The sequence below is a fragment of the Topomyia yanbarensis genome, chromosome 3, assembly GCF_030247195.1.
Source record: "Topomyia yanbarensis strain Yona2022 chromosome 3, ASM3024719v1, whole genome shotgun sequence".
NCBI classification, from domain to species: Eukaryota; Metazoa; Arthropoda; class Insecta; order Diptera; family Culicidae; genus Topomyia; species Topomyia yanbarensis.
In genome coordinates this window covers 168,237,516-168,265,311 of record NC_080672.1, presented here as the reverse complement: position 1 = coordinate 168,265,311, position 27,796 = coordinate 168,237,516, and the positions used below count along the sequence as shown (strand labels likewise).

Below are 27,796 nucleotides of genomic sequence, written 5' to 3'. Positions count from 1 at the left end.
TTTTTTACTTGGTGATAAAGCTTTTACGCCGACCCGGCACACGTTCAGTAGTTAGACCATACTACCGATTTCGTCCATCGTGCGCCGGAGTGAGGGACTCTGAACAGGAAAGATAACTCTGAACACTATTTCACTAAACTCCACCAAGAAGTCCGACATTTGCCTGATCCCCCGGATTCCATTTGAAATGACTACTTTGGGGGTAGGCGTGCTAATACACTTCACTTGATTCCAGATCTAGCTGGTCGTGCTAGATTTCGCTTGTCTCGTAACCGCCATATCAGTCCTGCACGGCATGATATTCTACATGCCTTCCTCTCTACGTTGACCAGTTGGATGCCGTGGTCAGTCTGGCGATTCCGATTGGAGGGTGGCTTCCGGTTCACTGGTGCCCCAACGACCAGGGTCTGTCGCGTTCGGCGCTACTCGGCATAGTCCCCGACGGTGGAGCTAGCCTACCTCGGCGGAGAGTTCCCCGACGAAAGAATGTCAACCGTTGACGGACACGTTATTCTTCCTTAGATGCAGTCCGGCAGAATGCCGAGGTCAGTCTAGCGATTCCCGGTGGAGGATTGCATCCGGTTCACTGGCGCCCCGATGATTCAAGCCGGCGATTCGCTACGGACTACTCGGAATAGTCCCCGGCGGTGGATCTTTCCTACTCCGACGAAGAGTTCCGAAACCGATACTACCCGGACAGATGCCGAGGTCGATCCTGCGATTCTGGGTGGAGGGTGACTTCCAGTTGACAGGCGCCCCGACGAGCATCTGCCGGAGCTACTTCCCGATCTATTCGAACTAGTCCCCGGCTGTGGGCCTAATCTACTCCGACGGAGAAATTTTCCGACGTTAAAATTTCTCTCGAAATCGTTATCTCGATGCTGGTCGGTTAGGTGCCGAGGTCAGTCTTGCGATTCCGGGGAGTCACGGTTCCGACAGCATAAGTGATTAAGTGACTTTACGCTTGTCTGGACATGCCGCAGACTCATTCGCATTTAATGCCAAAAGATCCTGACTCCTGCGTTGCAGAAGAGTTAAGTAGCCGGGAAACTCTAAGCTTGCTCATCTGACCCTACTCCACGCTTTTCTCTAAACTTTCTTACTTCAAATCCTTGCTCTTCCTTGAGTACTATGGCTCTTAATATTGAAAAATATTTCACACCTTATGTGTTTTTTATGCGGATTTTCAAAGTTATGCGGTTTTATTTTATGCGGATTTTCAAAGTTATGCGGCTTTTTTATGCGAATTTTCAAAGTTATGCGGTTTTTTATGCGGATTTTCAAAGTTATGCGGTTTTATTTTATGCGGATTTTCAAAGTTATGCGGCTTTTTTTATGCAGATTTTCAAAGTTATGCGGTTTTTTATGCGGATTTTCAAAGTTATGCGTTTTTTTATGCGGATTTTCAAAGTTATGCGGTTTTTTATGCGGATTTTTTTATGCGGTACGTATCCCCCGCATAAAAAAAACTTCAGTGTATTTTCAATTTGTGGCATCATAAATGTTACAAGAACATTAATTATATAAGAATATGTGAAATGGAACGAAATAATAGAAAAAATCAACAAATTTAACTTTATTCGCTATACCCATTCCCATAAAATATAGTAAATATGACTCCTATGTTTAGAAATAAAGTCAAAAGCGATAACCATTATTACAACAAAATGATTATTGAGCATTTTTCAAAAGATTTGCTATGAACAAAAATGATGTTGCCAAAAACGGAACCCATTTGTTGCCAAAAACGGAACCTTTCTGTTGCCAAAAATGGAGCATGCCAAAAACGGAACGAGCCAAAAACGGAATCTTACTGTAGTTGGGAATGTTGTGAAAATGTTTTTGTGGGGGTGACAACACAAAATCGTGTATTCAATAATTTATCTTAAACCTTACCAAACGATGGAGCTGGACAGCAGTAGATTAAGGGGGGTGTTTGGTGTAGTGGGCAAAAAATCGACTTCTTTTTGATCCGCTTAATTCTTAATAATGAACCTCTAGAATAGTCTCCCGCAATCTCTGATGTCACGCTGAACTTTTGTTTTAAACAGCCATGCATTCCTCGCGCATATTCGCTATAACACACGCAGTGTAAACAGTGTAAACCATACACTCTAAACCATTTATACCCAAATTTTCAAGAGAAAATACCCAATGGATTATAAAAAATTGCATGAACTTTACTTTTCTGACAGTACAGACATTGAGTTCTTGTCGCCCGGTCTCACGAACACTTTCTCAGCTTCCTGGTTGAAAACAATCCCATTTGATTTTGCCGTCTTTGTTTATTATTTTCCACCAGCTATTGATGTAGTGTTTGTGTCATGTGCCATATACGTACATGAGCCGTAGAAAAGTCTATTTTTCTAAACAACGTTTTTCAAATTGGCGAACACGATAACTCAAAAACTAATCAACGAACTGACTTGATTCTTTTTATGGAAATGCACAATATGTGTAGCCTGTCGATGAACGACAGAAAACTGAATAAAAAAATTCTTTTGAAGAAAAGTGAACGATTTTTACAGACAGTAAAATATGAGATTTTTCGGTTTTCATGAAACCATTTTGCGAAAGTAACTTTTTTCTATATATCTTATTGAATTTCCTGTTTCAAACCATTTTATCAAGAGTTATCGTGTTCGCGGCTACGCTCCTCGATGTGGAAATAGTTGGACGTTTACTCTTGGAACGCTCGTATGTATGTAGCTCGGCGGGACTGGAAATGCGTGCACAATGAATATATAAATAAAACTTAACATTACACAAAATATCCATTGTTGCCTTGTCTTCGAAATCGTATAGAAAAATAACTTGCGGTTTGAGCACTTTACACCAGACGCCCCCTTAATGTCACACATAACGAATTCTTGGCCAATTTTTACAAACACAATTTTAAATTAAAGATACAATACTCCTATTGACTTTTATTTCATTCAAACCAGACTTTTGGTTCCGGAGAAACAGTCTTCTTGCTTCTGAGGCACACAAAGAATGATGGTGCAGAACGGAAATGTATGATCTAAATATACTAGTTTCAATGTAACGAATCTATTCTAAAGGCTTATTTCGAGATAGAGTAATGAGCCTATTTTCACACCATTCGTATTATCATCCTAACCATTTAAAGGTCAAAACAGTGCCGGTTTTGTTTATCGCATTGGCTCAAATTATAGGAAAATTAGGGCATTCGATTCCAAATTTCGTTGCGCTCAACTACAAGTATTCCACCGTTTTAAGGCCATTTAGGTTATGATACTACTTTTTAAAAACGAAACAAATATATTGATCCTAACATGTAGTTCATCTATTGTAGGACAAATAATCAACTGATTAGTGCGGCGTCTTCCCGAATAGAATTAAAATAGGCTTATTATCCTATGCGAGAAAAAAAAACTACTGTTGATGTGACATTGTAATTAGAATACTTTTTTCGTTGTTTTCTTGAATAATCAAGTGTTAATGAAAATCGGATTCTCAAATATGACATTTTTGATCACAGGTCAATGTGGACATTGAAAACCTACCCAAGTAACCATAAGCATTAAGCCATTGCACTATATTGGCTATACATTTTCGCTAATGTTGTATCGAAACTCCATTACAGCATTACCAATGCAATAAAGCTTTATATTAGCATCAATAATGCATAAATGCACAGCCGAAATATAGCATTATCGCTTGCTTTATATGCGTATATAAAGCTGATATAACGCGTACACGCCTAAAGAATCTTTAAAGGATGTAAGCTTTATATGTGCATTTAGTGCCATTATAGAGCAAATAGATAGCCGATATAATGCTATAATGCTATGGGTTTATTTGTTATGCAACTTTTCTTGAAGATTATATTCAGCATATTTAATTTCATTCGCACAAATGCAATATAGTCCAGGCAGCAAACGCAACGCACTTACCGTGAAGGACGAGGCAAGGTACCTCAGTTCGAGACTTACTAAAGGTAATTTTTGTAAAACATTCATATCATGTGAGAACGAAAACCCATTAAGGATATTCATTACAATGCATTAGAAGCGAGTCAAACAACGATTTTAAACAGAACATTTTATTTTAAATTTTTTCCTTTTTGCTCACCATACCGAAAGGAAACATAAGAAATGGTTTTAAAACCATGGCGGACAATGACAGCCAACTGAAGCTTTCTAATAGCATTAGCAGTGCCGATATTAGGCTTTTACATTTGTACGTTGGTACAAAAGCATTTTGCCAAAAGTGAACGCAAGAAAGCGATCAGTGATGGACTTCAGACGTAATAGTGCGATTGCTTTATATTTAGCAGGAAAAACACCACCAGCGATTGTTCGTGAGCTCAAAAACCCTAATGTGAATAAAAAATTTGTTTATCGCACCATAATTCGTTATAAAAAAACTGGTAGCGTCTCAAAACGCCTTGTAGCTGATCATCAAAAAAATTACAACGTGGCATGACATGGTTCGAAAAGTGAAGAAGCGACTAGAGCGATATCCAGGATGAAGTGCCAATCAAACGGCTAAAGAACTGAAAATATCCGACGGCATCATCCGACGCATATTGAAAAATGAGCTCAAAATGAAGCCTTTTAAGTTTTAAAAGACCCATGATTTCAAATCGAAGCAGCAACTTGAGCAAGACTTGACAGAGTGAAGGAATTACTTCGCTTGGCCGAAAGCGATAAAATTCCAAACATCGTGCTTTATGGTAAAAAAAGATTTCAAATTAAACAATTCGTAAACTCAAAACGATAGGGTTTATTCGATCGACCGTTCATATGAGAATTTGAGTTATCGGTTGGCCACCAGAAGGCAGCCCCAGCTACAAATAATGGTTTGGACCGATGTAACTGCAGATGAGCGCTCTCCAATCGTTTTCATCGAGCCTGGCATCAAACTAAATGCGACATATTATCGGGAGTGTTCTTGCGGATGCTTTGAAGCCGTGGGCAGACAAACATGTCGGTCGCAGACCACGGACGTTTCAACAAGATTCGGCACCTTCTCACAAAGCGCGAGAGAACCAAGCATGGCTGAAAGCCAACGTTCCGAACTTCGTTACGCCCACACAATTGCTCTCGAGTTCACTATACGCAAATCCAATTATTCACGATTATTCTCTCTGAGTCATTTTGGAGAAATATAATGGCCGAAGCAAGCCATTCTCCGCGAGTAAACCAAAATACCGGCAAGTCATATTCGGACAACTTGCTATTCGTGTTTTGACCGTCGCAAAGGCAATGTGAAGGTAAATGGTTGTCATATCGAGCAAAAGTGACTTGATTCTGATTTTTTTCATATTTAATTCTGTACTTTGAAGTAAATAAAAATAATCTTCCAAACCGAATTTATAGCCTTTTAGTTACACTTCGAGTGCCGGACCCTGTATATAACCACATTTTATTGAGACTATTTTATGCTCCATATTGACGTTCTGTTAGAGATAGGCCAGCGTATGTACAGAAATCTACGTTAGTTTGCGATCTTCTGTACTAAAAAATTAGCTACATTATCATTTTCAGCCGATTTTTGATTTTATAACGATATGGTTCAACAATATGGCAATTATCATTTCTTTGCTTTTTTTCATAAAACATATTCAAATTGCTCAACATTTTTCTTGGTTCTAATGATAATTCAAAAGAAACATTCAATTCCGCATCCAACGATCATACAGAGTGGCGACGTTAAATTTTACCAAAATTAGGAATTCTCTCGTCTGGACTCTTACAGCGAAAAATGCACTTTAGAAAAAACTGTACTGCAATGCTAATCATAATAGCAATGCCACATAAACCCCATAAGAGACATGCGAGACCATTCTTGAGCGTTTTTTCAAAACGTCATATCTGCAATGAGTTACTCTCTTTGTTTACTTTCTCTTCTGTTAATAATTCGGTCACTTTAACATTTATCCCTCAGCTCTTTGTATAATATGCTAGTTAAAACCACCGTCTTTCGATCTGTACTGTAAAATAAGTGAAAAGTATTATAGTGACGCCGTTATGTTTGAAGAGTGTTTTACGAAGCATGTTCGGTTATTGCGATTTTTATTTTTGGCCTCTCATTTGACATAATGACCGTAACTGTAAACAAAAAACTAAAATTGCGACTATGTCAAAGAACCGTTATGCTATACGATTTTATGCCAATTGGGGTACAATCGTAACAAACCGATATAAAAAAAATCGTCAAAAAATATCAACATTTTGGATGATCATGAAGCACTGCTGAAAAAAGTTTTCCCCGTTCATCATAAAGCTACGACCAAAAATAAACATTTTTATTTAACCTATTTTACTTGGTTGTACATTTAAAAAAATGGTTTCTCACCTGTGCAAATTAGCGGCAAAATGTTCTCTAGTCGTCGCCGATTTAACAGATCGAGATCGGCTGAAGTCATCGATTGCTTTTCGGAAGGAATCAGTAGAATCTGCCGTTTATCCTTCTCGTGGTACAATTTCTGATGAAGAACGATGCTGTATGCATCTCGGCTGCGGTAGAAACAGTAAGCACACTGGTGCACACTTTTGGAGTGAACAATATGAAGATGTTTCATCAAATCGACCTTATTCCCGGCATGAAGGTCACAGTAAGCGCACTCAAGCCAACTTTTAGTTGTGGCTGGTCCTGATACATCTGCGACAAGTTCGTGGTTATCCAAGTGCTTACTCATCTGCGTTTCCAACGTGGTTGTGAAGCAGCAAGTAATTCCCATGCACTTATAGAAACAGAACAAACTTTTCTGCTCTAGCATATTAAGAGAGTGGGAACGATTTTTCGAACTAGGTCCATCGACAATCCAAGGTTTGAGTTTGATTGGGTCTTCTACGACATCTTCGGCAGGTGTACCAATAGAAAGCTTGTCTCCAGAAAATCGACGAAGTTTAATAGTGTGGCCGTCCTCTAACGAAGATGTATCAATACTAGTAGACGACAAAGCAAGTAATTCATCTACTGCCGTGTGATCCTTCATATGAACCACTGCCATGTGCTTGATCTCTTTCGCTAATTCACTGATTTCATCGTTTACCACCTGAGCAGTACACAGGTAGCAATACCCATCCCACGTGACATTACAGTGCAACTCTTTTACGTGGCGATACATATCCGGTCGCGCTTCTGTTGCGTATTTACAATCAGCGACCATACAAAGGTACCATGTTTTATCTTCTCTAATCTTATTAAACGCCATATTTGCCACTAGCTGTCTTCCCTCGAAAATGTCCACCTGCTCTTCCTTCAGCGCTAAAGGTGTTGGCATTGGGATATCCTCGCTAGTTGGTGTAGAACTGACCAAAGAACGCCGGACTTTATCCTTCGACGATACTTTGTTGGATGGGACGTTCTTTGTAGGTGAATCGATGTCTTCCCACTCATCGTCATCTGCTGTTTGCGGTTCTTTGCTTGTGTTTTGTGTGTTTTCGTTTCGCATTATTTCATCAAAATTTTGCTTGAGTTTATCAATGATTGATGGCTTCGAAGGCGAAACAAAACTGCGATCGTTCAACACTTTGAGCGATTCTATTTCATCGCTGGCGCTGGATATGAAGGCCGACAAATTGGTTTGTTGGCAGGTAGTCTGCGGAGTCAGTTCTGGCATGGAAATATCCGAGGTTAACGTCTCTTGTGATTGGGATTGCTCAACAATGTCCTCGGGCTCGTAATTCAGTATGCTGAACTGTAGCGTACCGTGGTTAGCGATTTTTCGATCGTGTTCTTCCTTCAAATGAGCGAACATGTTTGTGCGTGAAAGTTGCACATAGTTACACAGTCGGCACATGTATCCGTAGATGTGATTCTCTTCGAACATTAATTCGTTGATTACCTCCATTGCAGGACCAGAACATTCTGGATCGTGCGATTGTGTACTTGGTGCTAGCGATTTGATGGTGCAGTTGTTACATTTGTATCGATATTCGCCGGTATGACTGGCCAGATGTAATTTCCAGTTATACTTCTTTTTGGTCAGTACCTCTTGACAGAATATACACTGGAATGTAATATTCTGATCGTTCATGCTACCAGTCACTGCAATCGGATCTTTTTTAAGCTTGTTAGCCACGGAGTTTGTAACGCGACTAACGTACACTTCATGGAGAGGATGGTTTCGCACATAGTGCTGCACCATGGTGGACAGTGTACCCGTATAAGAACACAAAGCACAATTCGTAGACTTCGCTTCATTCTTACAGTGAAGCTCTCGACTGATATTCTTTGTAACTGGTTTAGGCGAGTATGATTTTACTGGAGAAGGCGGGGTTTGTTTGACTGGTTCCAGCTTTTTCTTCTTTTTCGGTACTATACCAGTTGCCCAGCAGCTTTTCTTCTTTTTCTTCGATTTTGGCGAAATAGTAGAAGCAACCGATACTGCATCATCCCCTTCCTCACATGGAACAACGCTTTCTTCCGTTAGCTTTCGTTTACGCCTAACAAATTTATCAATTTCTGAAAGAGGTATTTTTTTCACGACAATGTTGAATTTCTTCAGTTTGGTTGTGGCAAGAGAACTATTATCTGAACATTTAGAAGCGGCCTCCACGGGCGGAGTCTTTAATTGTTTTGTCTGCAATTTCTTCTTAACAGGAGACTTCTTTACAGTGTCTGTTTTTTTAGTACAGCTTCTTCTTCCAGTTGCATTAAGTACACCATCTCTGATGTACATCTCCGCAATATCTGCATTAAGCTTATCCAATTCAGATCGTTTTGGTTGATTTTTCTTTTTTGCTATTGACTTATCCTTCTCACACATCTCATTGGTTGAACTCACTGAGGTGGACGTAGTACGTTCACGACTACTTTCTGCATCATCCTGTTGGTTCTGACAGATCTCCTCGTTCGGTTTTTCGTCCTGTTCGGCACACGTTATGCTTTTATCGCTTGGACTCTCTATGATCTCCTGAACTTTCTTTAGCTTTTTTTCGTCCAACATTTTGCTAAGAATAGCCAGTAACTGTGTTTTGTTATCCGGGCTACTAGAGCTACTCATAATGTTTTCCACTAACTCTTTATTCTCCTTTTCTTCTTTTGCTTCTTTATCAGTTTCCTTTTCCGTTGGCTTCTCTTTTTCATCAGCCTCTGACTTACTAACACCGTGGGAGCTTTCTTCGACGGGTGGTTCCTTATCAGTTGCAGAAATATCGGTTACTAATTCTTTTGTAGTAGCATCATCACTTGCCGAAGTTGTCGGATTTTTTCCTCTGCCTTTACGCTTTTTGTTTGTTTTTTGGGATTTCGCTTCGTTAGTGGTGCTGGAAACCACGTTTTCATTGTTCTCCTCTTCGACAGACGCTGTGGCAACATGATCTACGGCTACTTCAACGGTTGGTTTAGCTTCCGTCGTACCATCAGTAAGAACCTGTTGAGTCGCTATCGACTTTCCTGGGCTTGTCAATGGAACGATCCCAACTACGTTCTCCTCTTCATCGTCGTCATCGATGATTACCTTCCGCTTTCTAGGTTTACGAGGTCGTACAATATCTTCCTCAACCTCGCCGCTCGTTGCTGCTTTCTTCTTCTCTTGTACTGATCTGGAATGGCCCTTGGGTGGGACGACATGATCATTCTCAAGCTGAGCAATGGCAATTGAATTTCTCCTTCTTGTTATACGTGTCGGCACAAAGACTGGGACAGGAGACGATGTTCGCTTTTCTAAGTTCGTGTCGTGAGAAGCTACAGAATTCCTTCTCCGAATAATTCGACGTGGTGCAGGTAAACCAGGTATCTGAAAGCCATCACTCTCTTTGTTCTCCTTTTCTGTCGCGGGTTCTATTTCCTTCGTTGCTTCAGAATCCTTTGATTTTGGTACGACTGGAGCCTCGTCATCCCAAAGATCATCATCTACGAGTGTCTTTAGTGGATTTTGCATTGTTGATTTATTTTTTGGATCATCGGCTGTTGACGCCTTTACTGTAGGACCTTCAGCGACTTTTTGCTGCGTTAATGATACTGCTAGCTGAGGGTTCGCAGTAGAGTTTGTTTCCTCTGCATCCCACATATCGTCATCCGCAACAATATTCTTTGCAGGTTCGGGTGATTTGCTAAGAGATTTTTCAGTACGCTGTTCATTTGCATTATTTTCTACCTTTTCATTGCGCATTTCATTATCGGACGACTTTTCAACACGTTTGATTTTTGGAATTTTAAAGCTACCAATAACGGATGTCGGAGGAGCTTTTTTCGAAAAATCTCCAGTCCGGTACATCTTATCAAACTGCGAAAGCTGTTCCCCAAAAAGATCTTTGGCTTTTGATGCAGCAGATTGTTTCTCTTTCTCCGGTGCATCTCGCTTCTTATCTGTCCTGTTAGCCGATGATGGGTGATCATTTTTTTGTGGTTTAGAAGAGAGGTTTTTCGTTTCTGGTTTTGATTTATCTTTCATGGGTGGAGCAAATCGACGTTCCTTGCTTGATTGATCTTTGAATTTCACTGGTTTTGCATAAGCCTTAGCAGCCACTCGCGACTTATTCGGAACCATTCCAATTGTAATATCGAGTTCAGGATTTGCTGGCTTGCCTGTGTTGTTGGGTTTATTCATATTTCCAGGCCTACCATTTGACATTTGCTTTTCTCGCTCTTCTTTCTGACGGCGATACTCCAGATACGTGAGAGGTGCTTTTTTTGTTACCACCGCTGGAGGACGATCAAATCTTGTTGGAGTCTGCTGGTTGAAATTAGGATGTTGGTTGATGTACTCCAAACTATGTTGTAAAAGTTTTCGCCGTGGATCGCGGTCAGCTACTGAAGAAATCTCATTTGAATGAGGTGGTACTGTTAATTGACTTGACTGTGTAGGTGACGGAAGCATTGCAGGATTCAACTGAGACTGACCCGATGTTGGAAGGAAAGCAGTTCCATGGAATGGTTCATTATAAGGATTCGGGGTGGGTTGAACTGGGCCTGATGGTGGGTAAAAATTTGACCCATGGAATGGCTCATCATAATCATTAGATCCGAATTCACCAGTAATACTTTGACGACGAACGGGGAACGAGTTATTTGGAAGAGTAGGCTCGGGTGGGATCTCTTCAATTATCACTTGATTAGCACAGATGCTCAGACGGCGTTTCGGTTGATCTTTTTTCGGTAACTCCAACGGAAGATTGGGGTTGGGAGCGACACATTTCGGCAATTCGTTCAGTACAGGGCCAGGCAGTGGTTGCGGTTGTGGAATATTAATGCGATTCAGTCGTGGATCGTTGCTGCTGACAGTCTAAGTGTGAAGAAAAAAAACATTAATATTTGTGGGCTACAAGATTATATCCAACATATAAATAATCATCATATTACTTACTGGTTTTCTTAAACGAGGATCTTTGCTATTCATAGAAGGAACGCTTGTCGGTGGTGATCGGATTTCAGAGGGCGGTGAATACATTGGTGAAATGTCCATGCGGTCGTTGTTGAATCGCACGCTATCCATAGGTAAATCGTCACGACGGCGATATAACGGTGGCGATTTCGGTGGTCGCGGTGGCAACTCAATATTATTGTAGTTTCGTGCGTGGACATTATGGTACGAATGACCAGCTGAATGCGGAAAGCTACCAAATGAGTCATTCTCCGAATCCCAAAAATTTGATCCACCAGAGGAATGTGCTCTATTTGGTGGAGGGAGATGAGGAGGGTACGTCGGTGAATGTGGAACGTTTGTATGGGCCCAGCTATCAAATGAATTATCTGAAGTATTCGAGCGCATAGCTTCCTCATGGGATGTTCTATGGAAGTCTTTCGATAAAATTTTCAATGTGTCATTAATAGCTTTTGACAAGTTATTTCCATTTTCTGGACGAACAGTACTTGGTCCAGGCTTTTCCATAATTAATCGCTGAATTTCATCCAGAGATAGTGGGGGCTTACTCCTAGCATTCACTAATTCCGCTGGATGAGATTCTTCTGACTTCGAATTTTTGTCAGGTGTCGAAAAGTTTTCTGGTTCGTCAGGAATATCCTCCTCACATGGAGACGCTGGAGTTTCCAACTCAGCATTTGGCATGGGCTTTCTGGATTCGCCCGAGCTTGATGCCGAAGTCTCGTCAATAGGCTTCTTTTTTAACGCATTCTATAAGAAAATATTTAAAGAACAACACTCAAGGTAGAACAAAAATAATAAAATACTAACCGTTTCGTACAGTTTTATAAGCACGCCTTCACATTTACACAAAGAAGCATAGTTTAATCTAAGATAAAAAAAGTGTTATAAGTATGCATGCTAATAACAAAACATTTCAATTTCTACCTTTGGTTTGTTAGTAAGTCATACATAGTGGTGATCTTCTGAAGCTGTTGTTGTCTATTTTGTTTGGTATCATTCTTGTAGAAACTGATCAGCTCTTGAAGGAATGGAATGTAAACCTTCACCCGATTCCAAACCTTCTCGTAACGAGTTTCCTTATCCTCTTCTTCAGCCATTATGTTTGAAGGTTTATGCCTGAAAATATAATTGAAGTATATAGCGATCTATTAAATATACTTCTTCAAATTGTTAGCTTTATCGACGCAGTCCGGTATCTTAAAATTAAGAAAACTACAAAATCATTGTATAACAATATGAGCAATTTTAGCTGTTTGTTATTCAAGAGTCACCATAATATAAAAGCACGGTAAAAAAAATTATTTTGAATCAGTGTGGCGTAGTCACGCCCTGGTTCTCAACGATTCTATTCACTATAATGTGATTTCGGATTTAGTACAAGAAACATATTGTGCCCGATCCCCAGTAGTAATTTAATTAGTCATTTCACTGATTGCAGAAAACTTATTATCCTGTCCACAAATTTGCCTGAATAAGGGACCAGCATGTAGAACATTTAGATTTCGATTTTTTGTAAAATATACCTCAACACGTCATACACACGTTGCAAAATGGCCGATAATTTGAGCTTCTCAACTACGATAATTACGAATGTATTTATTAAATCATTGCTCCAGCGTGAATATACAAATAACGATATTGTACATTCTACGCCTACACTAACGAATGAACGAATATGTATTTAATAATAATGTATAATAATTACAATTACTAAATTAATTGTAAAACCGCCGCTTTATTAAATACTTTTATTCAAACAAATTACAGCCAGATCACTGTCCAAAGTTCAACTAAAAGACAAAGATGGCGATTTTTCAAACAGAAGTCGGAACAAACGACGCTCGCGCTCTTCATCGATTTTTTTCACCCTGACACACATCGCCAATGGCAATTCTCTTTTTTCGTTGTTCCCCGCTAACACTTGAATATTCCACCGTAAAAAAAATCGAGTGCAACCGTACACGCATACACGTACATTGAAACGACAAATGAACGCTTAGAAGAAAAATTCACCTACCTCAACACACTATTTTCGATTTTAGATCCTCACGAAACGAAGATTTTTCCTTAACGTCAACGAGTAAACAATCACTACTATTATCCCAAAAAAAGGTTTGATTTTGTAACTACCATGGAGAACAAATTATTTTGTAATAGGAATTTTCCACATTTACGCACTTCCTTTCGCTATGTACTTTCTCGACAAACTGAATGACAAATGATAATCGATGTGCTGTGTCGGGGAAACCGACCAAGCAATTAATTGTAGGGGTGGGATGTAGAGGCGCAACGGTCATCAAAAAGAATACGCAAGAGTGAAGTATATGAAATGGCTGCGCACTGCATCTCTTGCTCGAACATAAGATGACTTTCTGCATAGTTAAAACATTGTTATGCAAGTGAAGACCCGTTTTTATCAGCCTCTTGGTGAATTTTAGGCTTATAAGACGGGGACATTGATAAAATCGGTGTTTATTTTTTCCTTCTTTTTAATAAACCGAAGCACTTAAAATATTCTTCGGTCTTAAGATATAGCCTTATGACCCTATCTGATTATTTAGTTTAAATTTCCCTTAAGGGGGTCTGAAAGCGCAAACTTTAAAAGTAAATAAGGTTTTTTTGCATATTTACGATCTCCACACAAAAAATATTGGTAAAAGAATGTTCCACTCTTAGTAAAAACAAGCAACGCCTACTGTTAGGTTGAAAGCAAAACTTTTGAAATAACCAAGAATAATAATCAAATTGATAGTTTTTTTTAAGCTATTGAAGAATAGTAATCAAAATAAGTTTTATTTTCAAACTAATAATATGTGTTGGTTGTTTTTCCTAAGAGCGAAACTCTTATTTTACAAACATTTCTATGTGTAAGATAAGAAAAATATGGTCAAGAAAGTATATATGTACTCGAATTCAACTTGGTTCGTCTGCTAGAGAACGTCAAACTACCAACTATCAATATGAGGCTGACTACCCGGTCAATCCATTCGGGATTTGATTCGCAATCATGAAAGGAGTCTGTATGCATTCCAGCTCAAATGCAATAACCGATTGAGTCGGAATCGGTTGTTGCATTTGAGTTGGAAACCATACTGACTCCATTCAGAAATCTGAACCGATTCCAGAATGGGTTTGATTGGGCAGGAGAAACTGGAAGTTCGGAGCAAACTGGGAGAAAACCTTTCCTGTATTCTCTTCTTTTTTCTGGCAGTGAACCGTAGTAAAAAGGAGCAAGTTTTTTTTTACTCCAGAGCAAATTGCGCGTGTACTGGAACAAACCTATAGTTTGAGAAGGAGCCTGCTTTGGTCAATATAACCACAATCAGATTACAACAATCATACCCAGTTAAACTCATTCCGGAGCCGATTCGGATTTCTGAATGGAGTCAGTATGGTTCCATTCAGGATTCCAAATCAAATTCCGAAAGGTTTGACCGGAGAATAATGAATTTGGGTTAAATGATGTAATTTTTTAACAAACTGTAGTAATATATCTAATCGATATAATATATGAAGTAGCAAAAAAAACAAAATCATAATTTAATTCATTAGTGCAATATATTTGCCAAAATGTACAGACCAAAAAATAATGAAATTTAAACCACATATAAAGCATGTGGAGCATCAAACAGCATACAATTTTACACTTTCATTCGTGTAATATTACATGTCATTCATTTTACAGTATTCGAGTAAAAATTCATTGAAGTGCATTGGTTTTCCGTTTAAAGAAACTGTAACTGTCCACTTGTAAAATTATAATAAAATTCGTTGAAGAAAGCACGGCAAGTCGTGTGTATTTGTGGTGGAACTTAATTTTACATTTATATTCATGCTCCAAATATGTGCATGAAAATAAACTTAAAATTACAAAATATTTTCTTCTGTGTAGTATTAGGAAATCATAATTTCTACACTCAACAATACATGAATATAATATTCGAGATGTTGTTGAATAGAATATGATTCTCACAAATGCAAGTCTCATTCGTGCTTTCGGAATTTGGCTCCGACCAAGTACAGATGGATTTCATCGTTCTCCTATTGATCGTTTCATTCCATTCGCCATTGTTCTCACTTTCATCCCTATGCGAAAAGAACCTAATTTTTTTGATTCTGGTATACACTTGTCAAATGGGCCAAAGAAAAGCAAAAAAAATAATCGTCGTTTCATAGCTACTAATCATTTTTGTTTCTTTTAGCCAGTACAGCAATGACCATTCTTTGCTGGTGTATTTTCATGAAGTAGAATGCAAAAATTGTCTAAACCTGTACTGAATTCTGGTAAATTTTCATTTCATTGGACGGTATAAACAAACACTATCATTTCATAACAATAACAGTCGATAATTTACACGGAGTTACCCACCACAACAATCAATGATTAACGATATTTTGCTACTGTATATACATTTTTTTCTGCAAATTCTCAGTTTTTTCTCATCTTTTGCCGAAATTTTAACTGCAGAGATCTCAGTGATACTCGGAAAATATTTCACCAAACATCTTGTGGTTTGTTCATACCAAACTAAAGATTAGTCAGTTGTTATCTCAAAGATTTCTTTTAAATCCAGTGCTATTATTTACAATTGCAATTTTGAACATAACATAGTCCAATGTTCATTTTTTAGTAAATTTTGAAAAAAATCAACGTTTATCGCGTTACTTTTGCTCAAAATAGTTTCATATGCTGCATCGTACAATTCTCGAGCCAAATAAAGACGTTTTTGAAAGGTCTTAAAAAGGAAACAACAAATAGATACCAAATGGTTTTCAAAACTACATAAATACTAAAAATTTTCTAAAATAGAATTTCCAAATGAATTACACGTGAATGTTGATTATTCGAGGAGAAAAAATTGATTTTGAAAAAATATCATCGCCATCGCCCATATGCCATGAAAATTATTTGATTGCCTCCCAATTCAAACAACAAAACGACACAACACCAACCAGTTGTCCTACCTATTATTTACTATTTATCTGTCACAACCTATTATCACTGCTAATATTTACTATTTATCTGTCAGTATCATTCCAATCGAGCACGAGCCACTGACCCTAGTTCGAAAAGGATTCGAAGGGATTTTCCTTGTATTAAATGCATTTGACAGGCCTCGTTTTCCATTGCAATGACACTGATTGATAAATAAAACAAACGATTGCGATGGCAAGTGTTCATTCAGATTCCAACAGATGTGACAATCGGCTTCTTATTTTTCCTTCGACGTTCTTCTTTTCGCACACTTTACCTCTGTCGATTTTTTTTTTAATTCTTGTGCACTGAAAAAACAACACGTAAACATCATATGGAAATCCATTGAATTATTTCAAGCCTCAAATACATGAAATGCACACGATTGCCGTTTCAATATCCATTTGAATGAGGGAAGTATGGGTTTCAAACGGAATTCATGTGTGTGAAAAGCATAGTGGATATAAGGAGAGTAACGACACTGTCAAAATTGGAACAATTATTATTTGTCAGTGTCTTTGGAATGAGTCAAATCCTAGGGGCAGATCACTCTAGAAATGTATAACAAATTTGCATCAAATTAGAAAAAATGCATTTAATTTCCATTTTTGCATCAACTTTGCACTCCCTCGCAGAAAAGTACGGTTTACAAACGTCCTACGCCGATTCACTTTGTTCGACGTTTTGTTGAATGTAGGGCTAATTTTTTGTAGGGTTTTGACGTCTTACACGCAACGCAAAATTTATTGCACACAACGCAAAATACATTATGAATTTCTATTTTGATGGAAAGAAATGCATTTAATTTAGCTGATTTTTAAAAATTCATCACAAGTGATCTGCCCCTAGGTCGAATCCATGTATGTCATGGATTCGACCTAGGGGACATGTCATTTGTTCGTTTTGAATATCACTGAGATAATCATGACAGTTGTCTTCACTCTCCTTACATACACTCTGATCAACATAATAAGAAATACCATTGACTAAAATTTCCACATGAATTACACGTGAATATCATTTTGTTTTACTTATAAATTTAAGTGGCAGTAGAATCGGTAAAATCAATTGATTTACATGTAGAAATATACTATATGTTTTTCATGCGAAAGTCAAGTGAAAAGTTCATACTTTACGATTAAATAGCATAACAAACTATATTTAATGTAAAATACTGTCATATTCACGTGGAATGCGTTTGAATATAGTTGGAATGACCACATGAAATGCGGTTTAATGGTTTTCCATGCAAAATTTAAAAAAAATCACAAGAAAATCACTTCTTTTGCTTTTTAACGTGAAACGAACACGAAAGTGATGCTTAATTTCTTATGATTTTATCGTGTGGATTATTGTTAGTGTAGTAAAGCCGTTCGTCCCCGGTCCATGAGTTGATGGGTCGATATCTAGTCCACATAGCGGGAGTTATCACCTCTCTGGCGTCGACGTTTGGCCTCGTAACGGAAATAGGCCGACGGAAAATAACTAGAACTAGAAGATGAAGGGCACCGTTTTTCCATGTCACGGGTGTCTAGAATTCCCACACAACATTTGTTCATCGACTTCAAAGCCGCATACGACACTATCGATCGAGATCAGCTATGGCAGATTATGCACGAGTACGGATTCCCGGACAAACTGACGCGATTAGTGAAGGCGACGATGGATCGGGTGATGTGCGTAGTACGTGTCTCAGGGACGCTCTCGAGTCCCTTCGAATCACGCAGAGGGTTGCGGCAAGGTGATGGTCTCTCGTGCCTGTTATTCAACATCGCGCTGGAAGGTGTAATAAGAAGAGCAGGGATCGACACGAGTGGTACGATTTTCACAAAGTCCGTTCAGCTACTTGGCTTCGCCGATGACGTTGATATTATTGCACGAAACTTTGAGAAGATGGAGGAAGCCTACATCAGACTGAAAAGAGAAGCCAAGCGCGTCGGACTTGCCATCAACACGTCGAAGACAAAGTACATGATAGAAAGAGGTTCACGAGAAGAGAATGAGAACCGCCCGCTTCGAGTTTGCATCGGTGGCGACGAAGTCGAGGTGGTTGAAGAGTTCGTGTACTTGGGCTCACTGGTGACCGCCGACAATGATACCAGCAGAGAGATTCGTAGACGCATCGTGGCAGGAAATCGTGCTTACTCTGGCCTCCGCAAGACACTTCGGTCGAACAGAGTTCGCCGTCGTACGAAGTTGACCATCTACAAGACGCTGATTAGACCGGTAGTTCTCTACGGGCACGAGACCTGGACCATGCTCGTGGAGGACCAACGCGCACTTGGTGTCTTCGAACGGAAAGTGCTGCGTACCATCTACGGTGGAGTGCAGATGGAAGACGGCACATGGAGACGGCGAATGAACCATGAGTTGCATCAGCTGTTAGGGGAGCCGCCCATCTGTCATACCGCGAAAATCGGACGACTACGGTGGGCCGGGCACGTAGCCAGAATGTCGGACAATAGCCCGGTGAAAACGGTTCTCAATTGCAATCCGACCGGTACAAGAAGACGTGGCGCGCAGCGAGCACGATGGATCAACCAGGTGGAAGACGATTTGCGGACCCTTCGCAGACTGCGTGGCTGGCGACGCGCGGCCATGGACCGAGTGGAATGGAGGAATCTTTTGTATACGGCACAGGCCACTTCGGCCTTAATCTGTTAATAAATAAATAGGGTGTCTAGAATTGTTTGAAGAAGCTATTTTTGGAAAATGTTTAGATTATTAGAATTCCCATACATTCTCAAGTAATGATACTTATTAAGATTGGAGAATGGGCAAAAATCGAAAACGAAAAAAAGCAGTTTTTTTCACACGGAGTGTTACATTTTCATGAAAATCAATCAGCTTATGTAAAATGTTGTTACAGATTGATTTTTATGAAGAACTAACACTCGGTGTGAAAAAAACTGCTTTTTTGTTTTTTGATTTTTGCCCATTCTATCTCCAACCTTAATATTTCTGCCAGTTCATTTACAGCCACAAAGGCAAAGTCAAACCAAACGAATTTGGTTTGTTTTGCTCATGAAATACCTAACTTCAACCAGTTCTTGCAGAGGATTTTTGTTCCGTTGTCCTCGTGAAATAATTTCGCACCATTTCTCGTTAACTGGTATAGAAAAGTCGATTGCGCGGGCAGCGCCCCTAGTGAGATTGAAGAAATTGACAGCTGAATTTCGTTAAACAATTTCAAAATGGCCGACACAAGTATATCTTTAGTTGGAATTTTAGACACTTTATACACAGACTAGCGCAGTGCCAACAATTGCAGCCAAACGTACTGCCAAAAAGTGCAGCCAATCGAGCATGATAATTTTTTGTGAAGGAAGTAGAGGAGGAAACCCATGCAAAGCTTATGGAATTTTCCGTGATGAGAGTTTACATCCATGGTTGCTAGTTTTACTGATTTTGTCTCTGCAAGTATGTGAATAGTGTCTGTAGTTGGATATACTGGTATGGTAAGGTTTGCGTTTTAATGGGCATTGAAAATTAGTGCAGTGACGTGGTAATAATCGAAAGAGAAAGTAAACAAAGAGAGGCTCTCAATGTTACTTACTCCTGTCCTGGGACGGGACGTGCAAAGTGAAAAAAAGCAAATGTCACCGCGAACCGGCAATGACCTGTCATTGCGAACCGGACCTATCTTGACGATTTTCATTTTCTTGAAATGGGTAACGTTTGGGTAGTATCGTTATTTGCTGGCAAAGTCTATTACGTATTAAAAACAAATTTGATGCATCTATAAAATTTGGTTTGAATCTATATTTATGTGCATTTGTTAAAAAAAGCAACCTTTAAATGTATTTTGAGGCGGATACACTACACTGCTGCCGGTGTATTGGCAATTAATAAAAAGGATAAATATTCCAAACAATTTATTTTACGCTGCTGTAATTGTGCATCAATTACATAAAAGCTCAATAATGAAACTGCCACAAAACTAAGAGAGTTGAGAATTTGGTATCAAAAAATAAATGTTAGAATTGTTGCTTTACTATATAGATTTTTAAGAAAAACTTAATGAAATTAAAAAAATAAATTATTGCTTTATTTTCAAACAAACAAATAATTCCATTCGTGAGTTTTATCACCTTAGCGACCGACAAATGCATATTTATATTAGACAGTGAAAAATCAATACAGAATATATTTATTGAAATTTTTTAGGAGTATTTTTTGAATAATCAGTGAGATAATCTATAATCTTTATTATCTTTATATTTATAAAAATCAATGTATGTTTGTATGTATGTATGTCCGCTAACTACTTCTAAACTACAAGTCCGATCTTGATGAAATTTGGCATACGTCAAAAATTCGTTGCACATTTTTTTTTCACCGTAAGAGCTCAATTATCAACTTTCCAGAAATCCGTTTGTTTATCTCAACGGTTTCTCTGACGTTAACGAACAATGTCAATTCGCGGAGTAGCAAGCCTCGCTCCTGTGAGCCGTCAATTCAAAAACAGCCAACACAGTGCTTTTAAATGATCATAGTAACCTGTCTTTGCGTTTCCCGTAGGGAGGGGTACAGAAAATCTAGAACTAGCCCTTTACCTCTTATTTTGCATTGCCATAGCAAAAATAACCTGAACAACTGAATCAACTTATGGAACATTGCGTCTGTCGTTCAAATTTGTCGAAAATTATGTGTGCGTAGAAATTAGTTTAACTTTCTCAGCAGAAAGGTTATGCAATTGCTTTGTTTATACCAGACCGGTGAAATAGATCAATCGATTGCGCTCTATTATTCTATGATAAGACATTCAACATTCTTCTAAACCGTTATTTGATATTTGGCTCTAGCTAAAAATTAATGTCTCTAGATAAAAATAGGTACAAAACACTACTATTGGGCAGTTACGGAAAATGAAACTATACAGCACAAATACAGCAGATTTAAGATTACCTACTGCTAGGTAATGCAAGTTTTCTGTGAAGGGGCTCATTGGTTGATTTCTGTGGAGATCTAAAAAACATACTTTGAAATTCAATAGAATTCTATTTTTTGAATTTATATTCCGGAAACAAAAAAACATTATGAAATTTGTAAATGTGTTATGTAATGCGCTTCTTTTATTAAGCATCAATTAGTTTGTGTAGCAGAGATGTTGATTGCTGACTTCTTGGAGGTTATCCCTGACGTATTCAATCACATTTTCAAATGACTTTTTAGCTAGTGTCAACTTGGTATGCTTGCGCTTCATCCTTTATTTTTCAGCGGCGCATCCATTTCCTTATGTGAAAGAATTGTAAAAAAATGTAATTAATGTTAAAGAGAACACTAATGACATTCTTTTACGTAAAATTCATCATTAAACTGGGAAGAAACAACCAACTTTCGTGAACCGCAAAATATTTGTGTTTGTTTTTTATCGTAAGAAAACAAACAATCAGCGCTTCCCTCGGGTAATTTTTGCCAGCTGTCAGTTGCCCCAATTAACGGATACGATTCGCTAGTTGGGGCGCAGTCGTGACCCAACTAACGAATTTGCGCTGTAATCAAATTACTCATACGAATGATAACATAATTTATGTCATGTGAAAGCTACATCATTTTCGGTATATCATCGGCACAACTCTGTACCTCATCTGTGCAGCTCTATCATTGATCTTTGCTTGAAATTATATTGTGAGCGGATTTTTCCTTGCAAAATAACAACAAAATTGAGATGGAAAAAGACGACCGTCTTCGCATGTCCCGTCCCAGGTCCTGTCCTATTCTAAATTTTCTCCAGATTTGTTCAAATGTTTGCATTGGTATTTTATACTTTAGTTGATCGTGGAGGTCTATTCTCTATGCTCGAAATGAAACCTTTTTGGCCTGTACCAAAACAAGCAGAAAATAGTTTTCAGAGTTACTTTCTTCACATGAAGATTTAACAAATTTTCTTAAAGAATTTTTAGTCCGGAAACACCTACCGTAACTCACTACGTTGCAACTATCAACTAAGATATATTTTTTGTAACTAGCGAGAACAAGTAGAACAGAGAATTTCGTAAAGATTTTTTTTCGCTTTTGCATATTTCCTTCCACTACGTGCTTTTTCGGCAAACTAATAGAGTTTTCGATTGAAGGAACTAGTGGAGTTTTCTGCACTGAAATTGCACTTTTCTTGCAGAAGTGTTGTCAAAACACCGACACCATGTTCCATTGATTGGAACTGCAATAAAAAAGTGCAATTTCAGTGCAATTTCGGAGCAGATATTTGGCACCGAAAATTTTGTCGGTGGAGCCAGTGCACTCACTAACACCAACAACGCAAACGTCAAAACAACCCAGCCATGGCCGCTAACAGCTGTTCTTGTTGACATTCGATTTGGATCATTGAAAAATTATACGTGCAGAGCGCTTTTTTTCAAAAATGTTAGTTTTTGTGATTTGTAATTTTATTTGTGCCAACTGTTTTTCAGGACAAGGAAAAATAACATTACATTTATAACAAATGGAAGGATTAATATGCACGTCAATAAGTTCTGGTTTTTGATAGCCTTTTCAGATCTCGTTTAGTGATTCGTTGAAGCTGGTGATTGTCGGTTTTAATTGGAAGCGCATTCCAGCTAAGGGCTCCGTAAATCAGCACACTTTCTACTGCTGGTAGTGTTCGTTGGGATGTGGAATGAGCTTGTGCGCTCCGAGAAACTTTTCTGATGATGTTCCAGGATATATCCGGGGTGCGATTCGTAAAACCCACTATGCATGAAGCAGTTGATGCGGAACTGGTAGTGCTGCATCAGGTCCCGCCCTAGAATTGTATTGCGGACAGCTGCTAAAAACTTCCTTTTCCGGATGTTATAAACAAACGAACTCCGGCTTTAAAGCATCTTAGTAGTTGTTCTTATAGCTGAGTTGATAAACCTGGAACATATACCGTGTCACCGTATGTGAGATAAGGTATGATGACTGCTCCGCATCAGCTTCCTGCGTGTGGGTGTCGAAAGGACAGATGCGAAGCGGCGGAAAGTCCATAATGTGCCGAATACTTTCTTTGTTTATTCACCTGTGCCGCCCATTTTAAGTTGCAGTCCATTTTTAACTCTAGATTGGCGACTTCTTTGGACAGCGAGGTAATCTCCGCAAAATGAGATCCTTAGGGGTGTTATGCTGCAGAAGATTATAGCCTGAGTTTTTGTGGGTTAGGAAAAAGTTTGTTGCTCGCTGTTCACTGTTCGATTGCGTTGAGATCAGCATTTAATATATTGATCATATTTTCTACATTTTGCACCGGGCCGGAAATGTAGATTTGCCTGTCGTCGGCGTACAGGTGGTATTCGCAGAGAGAATTTCAGGCATGCTATTAATATATAGGGAAAATAACAGTGCACTGAGACAGGATCCTTGGGGAGTTCCATCTGTAAGTACTCTCTCCGCTGACTTCTTCCCATCTACCTTGACAAGCTGAGTACGGTGCTTCAGGTATGATGTTAACAAGTCGCAAGCATCAGCATGGAAACCAAACTCTTCCTCTAGCTTTTTGCGGAGTATCCGGTGATTGAAACGCGGTTGAAAGCAAGCGACAGGTCGACAAGAACCATCACAGTACAGTTGCCTTCGTCTAGGTTGGTATAGATATCGTGTACGACTTTTGTTAGGGTGGTGGTAGTACTATGACGTTTTCGATATCCTGATTGATGTTTGGCAAGCAGCTGTAGTCGATGGTTGTCCAGATATCTAGAGATCTGGTCGAGCAGAATTTTCTCGAATATTTTAGAGATAGCTGGGAGGACATTAATTGGACGATAGTCTTTTGGCTCGAAGGGATTGGCAGATTTTGGAATCGGCGTTATGATGACCTTTTTCCAATTTTCGAAAATGTGCGACTATCGATGATCGCATTGAAGAGGTGAACGAAAGCGAAATCCACTATTGGTGAAGTCCGGAAGCGCTCTTGCTGGCAAATCACTTTGGTGTATTGTTCGTGTACGCAGTTGTAGGTGCCCGTCAGTGAAGAAGTCGTTGAGTTGGTGGATGCTGATACTTCCGTCCGCAGGATCAGTTTTTTGTTATTGTGGATTCCTTCTCGGCGAAGGTTGTTCCAGAGTTTTTTCGCAAGCAGTTCACAACCGAAATTCATATCACTTGACAGAGTTAACCAATCTGGATGGTTTATACGCCAAAAGAACTGTGTATTATTGTAGTTCATACTAATGGAGACCGTACTACCGTGATCTAAAACACCGGAGTTATTCCGGATTGCATTGGAGCTATTTGGTTTTTGCCATTTGGAGTTTTTCTATTAATAGCATGAAAATTTTCTATGAGAATAAACTTAAACTATTTTAAAATTTGTAGAATTTATTAAAGCCCACCATACTGAAATAATTTGAGGTTTGGTCAATCTTCCCCGAGGGCCCTGGAACTAGCCACAAGAGGTCAATAATGAATGTTCATTGGGTCCGGAATATGATCCTAGAAGGTCACTTGTAATCTGAAAATGTCAGATTTGGTTCTTGTATGTCTTCCTCAAAATACATCAATATGTTGTGCTTTAGTAAATCCTACAAGTTTTAAAACAGTTTAATCTCATAGAAAACTTCTATGTTATTAATAAAAAACCCAAATGACAAAATCGACTAACCCCAACGCAATGCGGAATAACTCCGGTATTTTTGGACCATGGTGGTCCAATAAACATTAACAAGTTGGTGCGATCGGCTAGATGGTCAAAAAGTATTTGGCCAACATGGACATCGTCATGAAGGAGCGGAAGTTATTTGATCCGTCGTTAATCGTTCAGCCAACGGGTGTCGTTCAGGATTCAGCCAACGGGTGCAGCCTGCTAATCAGAATACGTGAGAGTATTGCATGGCGGCATCCAACCAAAGCCATTTCTTTTTCCACCCATTACTTATTACAGCCAATCACTCCCGACTTTTAGAAGTTCAGCCGGGAGTTCATCCTTCCCAGTGGCCTTGCCATTTTTCAACTCTCGAGTGGCCTTTCGCACTTCACATCCACAGCTTGTCCATCATTTTCAAATCCCATTCTGTTTGTGCCTTCTCCACTCGTTTGTCCATTCAATACCAACTCAACAGGCCCCTTCCACCTGGTAGTTGCTCCTGTACGAGCTGTTAACACATTCCCATTCCGCAACAAGTTCTTGGGATCCTTCATTGTGATTGATTGGTTGATCTGTTATGTGTAATTAGGATATCAAAGTTTTCTTTTTCCGGGCTGGGCAGTTATCCATATACAAAAGTTCTCGAGAGATACTGAACCTTCGATGTTAACGGCTTCGAAATTATATGATCTTGACGGTAGTTTCTCTTATATAGTGTATTACGCTTATAGACCATAAGTCTTTACCTCCGCAGAGTTTTTGGATGACAATTGGATTAGATAGATTGGATGAGATACATACAGATACCCCATGACCGCGAGTCGCTTCTAGAATACACTGGAAGTACACAATGTCAAAAACACCTTCAATATCTAGGAACACACCCAACCTAGATTGCTTGAGCGAGAAGGTCTTCTCAATGCTGTAAACAACAGCATGAAGAAGAGTAATCGTGGATTTCCCGCACTGATATGCAAGATGCATTTTGTGCAGTGGATATTCATCTAAATTAACGTTCCTGATGTGATGATCAATTATCGGTTTCAAAGCTTTCAGAAGAAAAGAACTTAAGCTGATACTGCCCGCTTGACCGATTCAGTGGAAACCAATGTGCGTGCTAAGGCTCACGAGTCCGAATCACCAGAATGAGATCTGTGAACATTGTTCACCTCCGGATCGATACAACCTGAAAATCTGTGCGTCGAAGAGACAATTAAGAACATCTTTTTCGTCCGTCACATAAACACCATCTCTGGTTCGTAAGGAGTTCATCTGAAAATATTTCGATTTCGAGACTTTTATTTAACCTGTTAGCCTCGTTCAGACTAGAGACATTAGTGCATAGGTTTTGCCAGCCAGCCCGGTCTGCAGATCTAAGACATTTCTTATATGCACTACGCAATGGCCTGAAAGCCCTGGAGTCATCATGCTGACGCCAGTACCAAGCTCTTCTAATATCCTTCTTCATTCTTTCAAGCTCAGCCCTCCACCACGGGGTTTCCCTAGTTGATTTAACAGTACGAAGTGGTCAAGTTTCTTCGCATGAAATTTAGTCACCAAGTTTTCCAAAAAGAGGGCCCAGTTTGTAAATTTAGGATTATGAGATACTGAGGCTGACATCAAGAAGATCGAAAAATATATATTTACAATCGGATAGACGGTTCAGTTTCATTTGGAACCAGCCAAATTCCCAGCTCATACCAAAATTCAGAGCAAAGCATTATGTCTAACACCTCCTCTCTCCCAGACCTCGCAAAAGTTGGTCCCACATTCAGACTATGTAGATTTGTACTACTTATGTACTCCATCACTTCAGAGCCTCTCAGATTTATGTCTGCCCCAAACGATGTGATGAGCATTTGCATCACTGCCCATAATTAGCGGAAGCCCATTTCTGCTACAGTAATATACAATGCTTTTCAAATCATCAGAAGGATACCGTAGATATGCTAAACAATATATATATATATATATATATATATATATATATATATATATATATATATATATATATATATATATATATATATATATATATATATATATATATATATATATATATATATATATATATATATATATATATATATATATATATATATATATATATATATATATATATATATATATATATATATATATATATATATATATATATATATATATATATATATATATATATATATATATATATATATATATATATATATATATATATATATATATATATATATATATATCTATATATATATATATATATATATATATATATATATATATATATATATATATATATATATATATATATATATATATATATATATATATATATATATATATATATATATATATATCTATATATATATATATATATATATATATATATATATATATATATATATATCTATATATATATATATATATATATATATATATATATATATATATATATATATATATATATATCTATATATATATATATATATATATATATATATATATATATATATATATATATATATATATATATATATATATCTATATATATATATATATATATATATATATATATATATATATATATATATATATATATATATATATATATATATATATATATATATATATATATATATATATATATAAGTTAAAGTCGAAACTTTCCAGCTACCGTTTAGAACCAAAACGCTGGCACCAACAACAACAACAGGTACACCAACGACAACCATAGCCTCCATTGCATCAGCAGTCTTCCCCAAGCCTAGACTGTAGCGTCAGCACACAGGTATCCGGTCAGCGACAGGAGCCACCAGCCGGCACGTGGAGACCAGCTTATGTGCGCAAGGTAGCTTAGGTCAGCAATCAGGAGCTAGGGTTCGAGTTAAGCAATAAATCAAATAGAATTCATTCTGTTGCTCATCGTAGTCGAATCAAGTCGTATTTTTTAAAAACACCA

At 38.3% G+C, this 27,796-nt stretch overlaps 1 protein-coding gene across 1 annotated transcript in view; it reads right to left on the bottom strand.

The window, feature by feature from the left end:
• The window catches only part of LOC131687373 (uncharacterized), a 133,789-nt gene that overhangs the window by 78,142 nt on the left and 27,851 nt on the right, over positions 1–27,796 (bottom strand). The window contains exons 2-5 of the mRNA XM_058971456.1: positions 12,230–12,421; positions 12,113–12,170; positions 11,285–12,052; positions 6,325–11,203 (exon numbers count right to left, since the gene is read on the bottom strand). Of these exons, the coding sequence (XP_058827439.1) occupies positions 6,325–11,203; positions 11,285–12,052; positions 12,113–12,170; positions 12,230–12,421 (5,897 nt within the window). The remainder of the gene's footprint in view (positions 1–6,324; positions 11,204–11,284; positions 12,053–12,112; positions 12,171–12,229; positions 12,422–27,796) is intronic.